Raw genomic sequence first — 13,594 nt, 5'->3', positions numbered from 1 at the left:
AAAAGGAATAGAAATAAAAAAAATTGGAAGATATTAAGAAACAAACATACCTTCAAGATACATAAAAATTATAAATCAGTTGATAAAACTATACAATGTAATGTAGGTTTTGTGTTGTGTTTCGTGTGGATCCCAGAGAGAAGCCGTTGCAGTGTAACAGCTAATGGGGATCCAAACAAACAAACATGTCTTACCTGTCATGGAGGCTGGCACTCTGGGCCCTCTGTAGAGGGTTGGTGTTGGTATGTCCTGCTCCACTGCTTCCCGTCACACTGCAGCTGCCGGTCAGGCTCAGACTCTCTATCATGGTCTGGGCCAGTTCTGCCTCCTCCACCACCTCCCTGATCTCCTGGAGCTGCTGGTCGTTGGACATCCTCCTGAGGGGCTCTACCTCCTCCACCACCCCTCCTTTATGCCCCATCTCATACCCTGGGGGAACCAGGGTGTCGGGCTTAGCCCCCCTGTTAGCCGGCACCTCCTCGAAGGGGAAGTTTGCCACCTCCTCGCTCCCGTCGATACACTCCAGACGCTCCTGCAGCTCAGCGAAGGTGTTGCACTTCAGGCACTCAGCCCCTTCCTCTGGCACGGGGGGCAGGGGATGACCCAGGGGCTGGAGGAGAGGGAATGGGGGCTGGAGAAGGGGGAATGGGGGCTGGAGGAGGGGGAGTGGGGGCTGGAGAAGAGGGAATGGGGGCTGGAGGAGGGGGAATGGGGGCTGGAGGAGGGGAATGGGGGCTGGAGGAGGGGGAGTGGGGGGCTGGAGAAGAGGGAATGGGGGCTGGAGGAGGGCGAGCGGGGGCTGGTTGGGGGCGTTGAGGGGCTCGGTAGTGGGCTGGGTGTGTGTCTGTGTAGGGACAAGCTGAGCCTGGGGGAGTACTGTCTGCTGCTGCCGCAGAGGTGGTGTAGTCGGCAAAACAGGGATGACGGGGACGAACTCTGGCGGGCCCTCATTGTCGGTCAGCTCACGGTCTGAGATGGCACCCCCATTGGGACCCACATAGATGACAGTGTCACAGGACTGCTCGCTGCTGGAGTAGTTGTCTGGGTCACTGGAGAGGTGCAGCAGGGGCAGGTCTGAGTCTGCAGAGCTACGGGAGTGGAACGGTCTCAGGTGAGTGGGGCGACGCATACGCCCCTCCTCACACGAACTCTCACCCCCTGATGAACTGGACGTGTATTGCTGAAAGAGAGAGGGGGATGTGAAAATGGATGAGAGAAAAAAAACATTTGTTTAAATAAACCAATTAGAATCTACATTTAATTGACCTATCATTGTAATACTGTCATGAAGTTACATTAATACTGAAAGTAAACTTCTTTGCTGAAATATCAATATGCACATATAGAAAAAAGAACTGAAAAAGAACTGTGAAATGTATTAGCAATGTAACGTACTGGTTGTTTGAATGACTGATTAATTGATCATGTATGTACCATGCTGACTTTGGTCTTCTTCTTCTTCATGCGGAGGAGGCGCGAGGCGATCTGGATCGTGGAGAGTGTGTCAGAGAAGTTGCTAGGCGACGAGGAGATGTGAGCGATCATGGTAGTCCGGCAGTTCATGTTGCCCAGCGACTCTCGCAGTAGCATGGACAGCTTACTGTCCCTGGAACACACACACGATATATCAAGCACACACACAAACACAGGTATAAGCACACATACAGTACGTAAAGGCACACACACACGGGAGGTTTTCCAATGCCTCACTAAGAAGGGCACTGATTGGTAGATGGGTCAAAATAAATAAAGAGCAGACATTGAATATCCTTTTGAGCATGAAGAAGTTATTATGTTTCACTTTGGATGGTGTATCAATACACTCAATCACTACAAAGATACAGGCGTCCTTCCTAACTCAGTTGCCGCAGAGGAAGGAAACCGCTCAAGGATTTCACCATGAGGCCAATGGTGACTTTAAAACAGTTACAGAGTTTAATGGCTGTGATAAGAGAAAACTGAGGATGGATCAACAACATTGGCGTTACTCCACAATACTAATCTAAGTTAAAAGAAGGAAGCTTGTACAGAATACAAATATTCCAAAACATACATCCTGTTAGCAACAAGGCCCTAAAGAAATATTGTGAAAAATGTGGCCAAGCAAATTTACTTAAGTGTTATGTTTGGGGAAAATCCAAAACAACACATTACTGAGTACTACTCTCCATTTTTTCAAGCACAGTGGTGGCTGCATCATGTTATGGGTATCCTTGTAATCATTAAGGACTGGGGAGTTTTTCAGGAAAAAAAACAATGGAATGAAGCTAAGCACAAGTCCTAGAGGAAAGAAGACCGTGAATGTTCCAAAGTGGCCGAGTTAAATCTACTTGAAAAGCTATGGCAAGACCTGAAAATGACTCCGGAGCTGCGAAGGTTGAGCCATGCGTCCTCAAGCACTGCGATGTTGTGTCTTAGACCGCTGCAGCACTCGGGAGGCCCAGGGGTGTGAATACTTATAAAAATTTGATATTTCTGCATTTCAATACAATTGTAAACATTCAAAAAAAAAATCACTTTCTCATTATGGGGTATTGTGTGTAGATGGTGGAGAGGAAAAACATCAATTTAATCCATTTTGAATTCAGGCTGTAACAAGTAAATGTGGAAAGGTCAAGGGATATGAATACTTTCTGAAGGCACTGTAGATCCTTTTTTCAGGGTTAATGTACTTACTATGACTGTGATATGGTTGTCCCACCTAGCTATATTACGATGACCTCCAGATCTGAGCATTAGCTCCAGTGAACCTCCCTGGCAGATGGGACAGGAGCTGCAGGTAGGACTGTGTGTCTATTTAACGCTCTCCCTGTCCTGTTTGTTAGTTATAGGGTTAATTGTGTGTGTGTGTGTAATGTTTATACACGTGTTAACTTCTGTACGCTGTTTGGGACCCTCAGGGCTGAATGGAGCACAGGTTCCTCTGTGGCTCAATACCTCATGCTGCTGTCCTCCTTTTATAAAAACACAGCCCCCAGCCAGCCAGCTCCCATCCCCACCGTACACACACACACACACACACACACACACACACACACACACACACACACACACACACACACACACACACACACACACACACACACACACACACACACACACACACACACACACACACACACACCCCATCCCATCCCATCCCATCCTTTTTTCTCAGATATCTCCCTCTTCATCTCTTCATCTATCCTCCATATTCTCCTCTTTCTCCCTTTCCTCGTACATGATGTCTTCTTTTTGTCCTGTAGGTTTCCATCCAATTGGCGACAGATGTGAATATTCTCAAATCTGCATAAATAAAATATGTACATTTTCCCACCAGAGATGTGTTTCCATTAAACGGACTTGTTGCGGATAAAAGTCTGTGTGTGATGACGCAGTGAACATAAACATTACTTATGCGGTTAAATTCCCATGTATCGAATAAAAAAGACAAGTTAAATGGGTTTCAATTGCATTTTCAACTCTACTGATGGTTTTCTCACAGAAAATGTTGCGTTATATATGCGCCCACTGGTCTCGGCTCGAACCAACAGCCTCGGCTCGAACCAACAGCCTCGGCTCGAACCAACAGCTTCGGCTCGAACCAACAGCCTCGGCTCGAACCAACAGCCTCGGCTCGAACCAACAGCCTCGGCTCGAACCAACAGCCCTGGCTCGAACCAACAGCCTCGGCTCGAACCAACAGCCTCGGCTCGAACCAACAGCTTCGGCTCGAACCAACAGCTTCGGCTCGAACCAACAGCTTCGGCTCGAACCAACAGCCTCGGCTCCAACCAACAGCCTCGGCTCGAACCAACAGCTTCGGCTCGAACCAACAGCTTCGGCTCGAACCAACAGCTTCGGCTCGAACCAACAGCTTCGGCTCGAACCAACAGCTTCGGCTCGAACCAACAGCCTCGGCTCCAACCAACAGCCTCGGCTCCAACCAACAGCCTCGGCTCCAACCAACAGCCTCGGCTCCAACCAACAGCCTCGGCTCCAACCAACAGCCTCGGCTCCAACCAACAGCCTCGGCTCCAGCTGGCAGATATAGTGCAGGTATAGCCTACTACATGAGGAGATTATTTTTATTTGTCAAATGGCAGCCAAGCATCATGTTACCAGAATAAGACCCCATATCTCACATTTATACATTTTACCGACACAAAGATCCCACCTTTTTTATCGTATTTTGTTTCGTCATCATTTTTCATCTGACATTTACTTTAAAAGGTTGGATGGAAACCTGGTTAGTTCCAGTTCTCTCCCAACCTCTACCACTCTCTCTTTCTCTCCCACTCTCTACCACTCTCTCTTTCTCTCCCACTCTCTACCACTCTCTCTTTCTCTCCCACTCTCTACCACTGTCTCTTTCTCTCCCACCCTCTACCACTCTCTCTTTCTCTCCCTCTCTACCACTCTCTCTTTCTCTCCCCTCTCTACCACTCTCTCTTTCTCTCCCACTCTCTACCACTCTCTCTTTCTCTCCCACCCTCTCCCACTCTCTACCACTCTCTCTTTCTCTCCCAGCCTCTACCACTCTCTCTTTCTCTCCCACTCTCTACCACTCTCTCTTTCTCTCCCACCCTCTACCACTCTCTCTTTCTCTCCCACCCTCTACCACTCTCTCTTTCTCTCCCACTCTCTACCACTCTCTCTTTCTCTCCCACTCTCTACCACTCTCTCTTTCTCTCCCACCCTCTCCCACTCTCTCTTTCTCTCCCAGCCTCTACCACTCTCTCTTTCTCTCCCAGCCTCTACCACTCTCTCTTTCTCTCCCACTCTCTACCACTCTCTCTTTCTCTCCCACTCTCTACCACTCTCTCTTTCTCTCCCACCCTCTCCCACTCTCTCTTTCTCTCCCAGCCTCTACCACTCTCTCTTTCTCTCCCAGCCTCTACCACTCTCTCTTTCTCTCCCACTCTCTACCACTCTCTCTTTCTCTCCCAGCCTCTACCACTGTCTCTTTCTCTCCCACTCTCTACCACTCTCTCTTTCTCTCCCAGCCTCTACCACTCTCTCTTTCTCTCCCACTCTCTACCACTCTCTCTTTCTCTCCCAGCCTCTACCACTCTCTCTTTCTCTCCCACTCTCTACCACTCTCTCTTTCTCTCCCACTCTCTACCACTCTCTCTTTCTCTCCCAGCCTCTACCACTCTCTCTTTCTCTCCCACTCTCTACCACTCTCTCTTTCTCTCCCAGCCTCTACCACTGTCTCTTTCTCTCCCAGCCTCTACCACTCTCTCTTTCTCTCCCACTCTCTACCACTCTCTCTTTCTCTCCCACCCTCTACCACTCTCTCTTTCTCTCCCACCCTCTACCACTCTCTCTTTCTCTCCCACTCTCTACCACTGTCTCTTTCTCTCCCACTCTCTACCACTCTCTCTTTCTCTCCCAGCCTCTACCACTCTCTCTTTCTCTCCCAGCCTCTACCACTCTCTCTTTCTCTCCCACTCTCTACCACTCTCTCTTTCTCTCCCACCCTTCACCACTCTCTCTTTCTCTCCCACCCTCTACCACTCTCTCTTTCTCTCCCACTCTCTACCACTCTCTCTTTCTCTCCCACCCTTCACCACTCTCTCTTTCTCTCCCACCCTCTACCACTCTCTCTTTCTCTCCCACTCTCTACCACTCTCTCTTTCTCTCCCACTCTCTACCACTCTCTCTTTCTCTCCCACCCTCTACCACTGTCTCTTTCTCTCCCACCCTCTACCACTCTCTCTTTCTCTCCCACCCTCTACCACTGTCTCTTTCTCTCCCACTCTCTACCACTCTCTCTTTCTCTCCCACCCTCTACCACTGTCTCTTTCTCTCCCACCCTCTACCACTCTCTCTTTCTCTCCCACCCTCTCCCACTGTCTCTTTCTCTCCCACTCTCTACCACTCTCTCTTTCTCTCCCACTCTCTACCACTCTCTCTTTCTCTCCCACTCTCTACCACTGTCTCTTTCTCTCCCACCCTCTACCACTCTCTCTTTCTCTCCCACTCTCTACCACTGTCTCTTTCTCTCCCACCCTCTACCACTCTCTCTTTCTCTCCCACTCTCTACCACTCTCTCTTTCTCTCCCACCCTCTACCACTCTCTCTTTCTCTCCCACCCTCTACCACTCTCTCTTTCTCTCCCACCCTCTACCACTCTCTCTTTCTCTCCCACTCTCTACCACGCTCTCTTTCTCTCCCACTCTCTACCCTCTCTCTTTCTCTCCCACCCTCTACCACTGTCTCTTTCTCTCCCACTCTCTACCACTCTCTCTTTCTCTCCCACTCTCTACCACTGTCTCTTTCTCCCACCCTCTACCACTCTCTCTTTCTCTCCACCCTCTACCACTCTCTCTTTCTCTCCCACTCTCTACCACTGTCTCTTTCTCTCCACCCTCTACCACTCTCTCTTTCTCTCCCACTCTCTACCACTCTCTTTCTCTCCCACCCTCTACCACTCTCTCTTTCTCTCCCACCCTCTACCACTCTCTCTTTCTCTCCCACCCTCTACCACTCTCTCTTTCTCTCCCACCCTCTACCACTCTCTCTTTCTCTCCCACTCTCTACCACTCTCTCTTTCTCTCCCACCCTCTACCACTCTCTCTTTCTCTCCCACTCTCTACCACTCTCTCTTTCTCTCCCACCCTCTACCACTCTCTCTTTCTCTCCCACCCTCTACCACTCTCTCTTTCTCTCCCACTCTCTACCACTCTCTCTTTCTCTCCCACTCTCTACCACTCTCTCTTTCTCTCCCACCCTCTACCACTCTCTCTTTCTCTCCCACCCTCTACCACTCTCTCTTTCTCTCCCAACCTCTCCCACTCTCTCTTTCTCTCCCAACCTCTACCACTGTCTCTTTCTCTCCCACTCTCTACCACTCTCTCTTTCTCTCCCACCCTCTACCACTCTCTCTTTCTCTCCCACCCTCTACCACTCTCTCTTTCTCTCCCACTCTCTACCACTCTCTCTTTCTCTCCCACTCTCTACCACTCTCTCTTTCTCTCCCACCCTCTACCACTCTCTCTTTCTCTCCCACCCTCTCCCACTCTCTCTTTCTCTCCCACTCTCTACCACTCTCTCTTTCTCTCCCACCCTCTACCACTCTCTCTTTCTCTCCCACCCTCTACGACTCTCTCTTTCTCTCCCACCCTCTACCACTCTCTCTTTCTCTCCCACCCTCTCCCACTCTCTCTTTCTCTCCCACCCTCTACCACTCTCTTTCTCTCCCACCCTCTACCACTCTCTCTTTCTCTCCCACCCTCTACCACTCTCTCCCACCCTTCACCACTCTCTCTTTCTCTCCCACCCTCTACCACTCTCTCTTTCTCTCCCACCCTCTACCACTCTCTCTCTCTCCCACCCTCTACCACTCTTTCTCTCCCACCCTCTACCACTCTTTCTCTCCCACCCTCTACCACTCTCTCTCTCTCTCCCACCCTCTCTTTCTCCCACCCTCTCAAGCTCTCTCTCTCCCACCCTCTCTTTCTCCCACTCTCTCTCTCCCACCCTGTCTTTCTCCCACTCTCTCTCTCCCACTCTCTCTCTCCCACCCTCTCCCTCTCTCTCTCTCTCCCCCACCCTCTCTTTCTCCCACTCTCTCTCTCCCACCCTCTCCTGCTCTCTCTCCCACCCTCTACCACTCTCTCTCCCACCCTCTCTTTCTCCCACTCTCTCTCTCCCACCCTCTCCCACTCTCTCTCTCTCCCCCACCCACTCTTTCTCCCACTCTTTCTCTCCCACTCTCTCTCTCTCTCCCACCCTCACTTTCTCCCACTCTTTCTCTCCCACCCTCTCTCTCTCTCTCTCCCACCCTCTCTCCCTCCCACTCTTTCTCTCCCACCCTCTCCGCTCTCTCTTTCTCCCACTCTTTCTCTCCCTCCCACTCTTTCTCTCCCACCCTCTACCACTCTCTCTTTCTCTCCCACCCTCTACCACTCTCTCTTTCTCTCCCACCCTCTACCACTCTCTCTTTCTCTCCCAACCTCTACCACTCTCTCTTTCTCTCCCACCCTCTACCACTCTCTCTTTCTCTCCCACCCTCTACCACTCTCTCTCTCTCTCCCACCCTCTACCACTCTTTCTCTCCCACCCTCTACCACTCTCTCTCTCTCCCACCCTCTCTTTCTCCCACTCTCTTCTCCCACCCTCTCAAGCTCTCTCTCTCTCCCACCCTCTCTTTCTCCCACTCTCTCTCTCCCACCCTGTCTTTCTCCCACTCTCTCTCTCCCGCTCTCTCTCTCTCCCCCACCCTCTCTTTCTCCCACTCTCTCTCTCCCACCCTCTCCTGCTCTCTCTCTCTCTCCCACCCTCACTTTCTCCCACTCTTTCTCTCCCACCCTCTCCTCTCTCTCTTTCTCCCACTCTTTCTCTCCCTCCCACTCTTTCTCTCCCTCCCTCTTTCTCTCCCACCATCTCTTTCTCTCCCGCTCTCTCTTTCTCTCCCACCCTCTCCCGCTCTCTCTTTCTCCCACTCTCTCTCCCACCCTCTCTTTCTCCCACCCTCTCCCGCTCTCTCTTTCTCCCACTCTTTCTCTCCGTCCCACTCTTTCTCTCCCGCTCTCTCTTTCTCCCACTCTCTCTCCCACCCTCTCCAGCTCTCTCTTTCTCCCACTCTTTCTCTCCCTCTCTCTCTTTCTCCCACTCTCTCTCCCACCCTCACCAGCTCTCTCTTTCTCTCCTACCCTCTCCCTGTTTCTCTCTCTTTGTTTCTCCCACCCTCTCTCTTTGCCTTTCTCGCTCTCTCTCTCTCTCTCTCTGCCTCTGTGAGTCATGTCATTAGTCTTCATCACATAAGCGTTGATAATTTTATCTTCCTCGTCTGACATTTCAATCATCTCTTAATTGATCTCACGGGTAGAAAAGAAAGAAAGAGGAAAAAAGATTGGAGCTCAGAGTGTTTCAGTCTAATTAAATTAAGCATAAAATCAGTGATTTGTGCAGAACAGGTTTTATATTAATTTATGGTGCATTCCAGTAACTTACATTACACTCCCTGCAAATGGCCCCAAACTATAATTATGTGTGTGTGTGTGTGTATATATATATGTGTGTTTGTGTGTGAGAGAGAGAGAGAGAGAGAGAGAGAGAGAGAGAGAGAGAGAGAGAGAGAGAGAGAGAGAGAGAGAAAGAGAGAAAGAGAGTGTGTGTGAGAGAGAGAGAGAGAGAAAGAGAGAAAGAGAGTTTGTGTGAGAGAGAGAGAGAGAGAGAGAGAGAGAGAGAGAGAGAGAGAATGAATGAGAGAGAGAGAGCACAATCCTACTCATGCATGTATATGTGTGAATATGTGTGTATATGAGTGTGTATGTGTGAATATGTGTGTATATGAGTGTGTATGTGTGAATATGAGTGTGTATGTGTGTATATGAGTGTGTATGTGTGAATATGTGTGTTTATGAGTGTGTATATGAGTGTGTATGTGTGTATATGAGTGTGTATATGAGTTTGTATGTGTGTATATGAGTGTGTATGTGTGTATATGAGTGTGTATGTGTGTATTAGAGTGTGTATGTGTGTATATGTGTGAATATGTGTGTATATGAGTGTATGAGTGTGTATGTGTGTATATGAGTGTATATGTGTGTATACGAGTGTGTATGTGTGTATATGAGTGTGTATGTGTGTATATGAGAGTGTATGTGTGTATATGAGTGTATATGTGTGTATATGAGAGTGTATGTGTGTATGAGTGTGTATATGAGTGTGTGTATATGAGTGTGTATGTGTGTATATGAGTGTGTATGTGTGTATAAGAGTGTGTATGTGTGTATATGTGTGAATATGTGTGTATATGAGTGTGTATGCTTCCGTGTGTGTAATGTTTACAGTTCCGGCTTAAAGCGGTGGGGTGCTTTGCAATGTAAATGCTGAGTTTGTGAATACGTTTGAGCGCTGAGCTATCTGCCCTGGAGGAGGGATGGAGGGAGAGGAGGAGAGCCTGCATATTCCCGGAAAACATTTAAATATGCACATCACTGTTTCTTTCACAGCCTTTCTCCCCTGCTTTCGTTTCACTGCTTTCCTCCTTGTGCTCTTCTCTGCCTCTCTCTTTCCTTCAAACTCTCTCTCCTCTTTCACGTCAATCCACCCTCTCTCATGATCTCGCTCCCTCTCTTCATGAAAAAACTCAACTAAAAACCTCTTTCCAGCATTCTCAGGTAGATTAATATGAAGCAGCATCTGTTATTGGGCTTTAAATCAACCCCACAGCAACTTACGTATCTCCCTCTCCCCTCATCTCTCCCCCTCTCCTTCTCTCTCCCCCCTCTCATTCTCTCCCCCTCTCATTCTCTCCCCCTCTCCTTCTCTCTCTCCCCCTCTCCCCCCTCTCCTTCTCTCCCCCCTCTCCTTCTCTTTCCCGCCCCTCTCCTTCTCTCTCTCTCCCCTCTCCTCTTCTCTCTCCCCCCTCCTTCTCTCTCTCCCCCTCTCTCTCCCCCCTCTCCTTCTCGCTCTCCCCCTCTTCTTCGCTCTCTCCCCCCTCTCCTTTGCTCTCTCCCCCCTCTCCGTTGCTCTCTCCCCTCTCTCCTTCTCTCACTCTTGCACTCTCCCCCCCTCTCTCTCCCCTCTCCTTCTCTCTCCCCCTCTACTTTTCTCTCTCCCCCTCTACTTTTCTCTCTCCCCCTCTCTCTCCCCCCTCTCCTTCTCTCTCTCGCTCTTGCACTCCCCCCCTCTGTCTCTCTCTCTCTCCCTTCAGCAAGCATTAAGCCACTCTGATCAGATCATAGAGAAAATGTCATTCTATACATGATTAATATAGAATTCCTGTTAGTTATGCAGAATGAAGCAGGGGCATACAGGAATCATGGAGCTCGTGTGTGGAATGATCTGCATATTTAAACTTTCTGTCTCATTAATATATCTACAATCATTAGCACGTTTAAACCCAACTTTATTCTTATGTTTAAAGTGTAATATTAATATTACATTGACGTGATATATTGGGTTGGATATCTAGGCTGCGTTTACACAGGTAGCCCAATTCTGATCTTTTGCCTAACTATTGTTAAAAGATCAATTAGTGGCAAAAGATCAGAATTGGGCTGCCTGGGTAAATGCAGCCATAGAGATCCCTAATGAGCAAGTCACTAGCGGCAGCTGACCCAGTCCCACTCAGTTCCAAGGTTAGGGTTATTTAGGGAAGGCCAAGTCTCTAAACAAGTCCTATAGATTAGTATGAAATAGATGTTAAGAAGAACTTAGCTAACAGTGTCTGACTGATATTGTAAGGCCATTGAATCTCACCTCCAAGAGGTCCTCAGTGACACACACACTCACAGATGAATACATACTCACACACATATACATACTAGTATTGAGCGATTTGTGCTTTTTGAGGTCAGTTCGGTTTTGGTTCGAATATTAGAAAATCATAAAGGTTTAGATTTTTTAAATTTAATTTTAAATTTATTTTTTACATTAAATGCATGAGGAAATAATGACATTACAATGGTTCTAGAGTTTTTAATGGAAATTCAAGGTGAACATTCAATTGCCAAAACACAAAAAATATGAAATATTCTCTGTCAGGTCCACATTAGGTAGACATAAGTAGAAAATAGGAAATATTCTCTGTCAGGTCCACATTGGGTAGACATAAGTAGAAAATAGGAAATATTCTCTGTCAGGTCCACATTGGGTAGACATAAGTAGAAAATAGGAAATATTCTCTGTCAGGTCCACATTAGGTAGACATAAGTAGAAAATAGGAAATATTCTCTGTCAGGTCCACATTGGGTAGACATAAGTAGAAAATAGGAAATATTCTCTGTCAGGTCCACATTGGGTAGACATAAGTAGAAAATAGGAAATATTCTCTGTCAGGTCCACATTGGGTAGACATAAGTAGAAAATAGGAAATATTCTCTGTCAGGTCCACATTGGGTAGACATAAGTAGAAAATAGGAAATATTCTCTGTCAGGTCCACATTGGGTAGACATAAGTAGAAAATAGGAAATATTCTCTGTCAGGTCCACATTGGGTAGACATAAGTAGAAAATATGAAATATTCTCTGTCAGGTCCACATTGGGTAGACATAAGTAGAAAATAGGAAATATTCTCTGTCAGGTCCACATTGGGTAGACATAAGTAGAAAATAGGAAATATTCTCTGTCAGGTCCACATTGGGTAGACATAAGTAGAAAATAGGAAATATTCTCTGTCAGGTCCACATTGGGTAGACATAAGTAGAAAATAGGAAATATTCTCTGTCAGGTCCACATTGGGTAGACATAAGTAGAAAATAGGAAATATTCTCTGTCAGGTCCACATTGGGTAGACATAAGTAGAAAATATGAAATATTCTCTGTCAGGTCCACATTGGGTAGACATAAGTAGAAAATAGGAAATATTCTCTGTCAGGTCCACAAGACATAGAAAATAGGAAATATTCTCTGTCAGGTCCACATTGGGTAGACATAAGTAGAAAATATGAAATATTCTCTGTCAGGTCCACATTGGGTAGACATAAGTAGAAAATAGGAAATATTCTCTGTCAGGTCCACATTGGGTAGACATAAGTAGAAAATATGAAATATTCTCTGTCAGGTCCACATTGGGTAGACATAAGTAGAAAATATGAAATATTCTCTGTCAGGTCCACATTGGGTAGACATAAGTAGAAAATATGAAATATTCTCTGTCAGGTCCACATTGGGTAGACATAAGTAGAAAATAGGAAATAATAATAATAATACTTGTTTATTTGATTACTTAATATTTTTGTCATTACTTTAAAGTCCTCATCTCATTAGTCATCGCTGAAGCAGTCAGCTAGCCAGACCATCTAATATTATCTGTACTTTCTTTAGTCATGCTATTTATCTAGCCTGCCTAAGTGTGCTGCAGAGCTTTCTGACAAGATTATTTGACTAGTTCTTCAAAGTACATAAGGCATACTTTCTGTCCCTCTCGTAGTTATGTTGTGTACATTCCTCTCTCATGCGGTCTATGCATATCTTACTTAACATAGCAGGCGTAAAAACGGATCCGTCCAGAGATCTGTATATAATGAGATACTCACATTGAGAGTCCCAAAGGCGGGAAGGCAGGCGATAAACTTAGGTCCAAAATAAGGCCATGCATTGGTTTATTTTGGACAGATTTTGGTGAGAGTGAAACCTAATACAACCCCCCCCACACACACACACACACAGTAGACACGTACTTGTAAGGGATGTGTTTGCTGCCGTTGACCAGAGCCAGGATGACGTTCCCCAGGGCAGACAGAGACAGACACAGCCCTGCTGCTGTGGTGCTGCTACTACCACTGCTGTCTCTGCCCTTCCCTCCTCCCAGCACCTTCACACAGCTGCCCAGGTCTATCAGGTGGAGCCTACTGCGACCTCCTGACACTGGAGAGAGAGAGAGAGCGTGAAAGGAGGGAGATAGAGCGAGAGAGGAGGGAGGGCAGGGGAGAGAGTGAAAGGTGGGGAAGGTGGTGAGAGAGAGAGGGGGAGACAGCGGGGAGGGGGTGTGAGAGAAGGAGAGGGAGAAAGAGAAGGAGAGAGAGAGAGAGAGGGGGAGAGAGACAGCGGGGAGGAGGAGAGAGAGAAGGAGAGGGAGAAAGAGAAGGAGAGAGAGAGAGGGAGAGAGAGACAGCGGGGAGGAGGAGAGAGAGAAGGAGAGGGAGAAAGAGAAGG

The 13,594-nt window shown here is 47.6% G+C and overlaps 1 protein-coding gene across 1 annotated transcript in view; it reads right to left on the bottom strand.

The window, feature by feature from the left end:
• Positions 1–13,594, bottom strand: part of LOC118378961 (kinesin-like protein KIF26B) — a 78,680-nt gene that overhangs the window by 38,784 nt on the left and 26,302 nt on the right. Inside the window, exons 7-9 of the mRNA XM_052485388.1 lie at positions 13,120–13,306; positions 1,435–1,606; positions 195–1,180 (exon numbers count right to left, since the gene is read on the bottom strand). Coding sequence (XP_052341348.1) covers positions 195–1,180; positions 1,435–1,606; positions 13,120–13,306 — 1,345 coding nt within the window. The remainder of the gene's footprint in view (positions 1–194; positions 1,181–1,434; positions 1,607–13,119; positions 13,307–13,594) is intronic.

The sequence above is a fragment of the Oncorhynchus keta genome, chromosome 29 (assembly GCF_023373465.1).
Source record: "Oncorhynchus keta strain PuntledgeMale-10-30-2019 chromosome 29, Oket_V2, whole genome shotgun sequence".
In the NCBI taxonomy this organism is placed as follows: domain Eukaryota; kingdom Metazoa; phylum Chordata; class Actinopteri; order Salmoniformes; family Salmonidae; genus Oncorhynchus; species Oncorhynchus keta.
The sequence above is the reverse complement of the archived record's forward strand: the minus strand, read 5'-3'. Positions and strand labels throughout refer to the sequence as shown.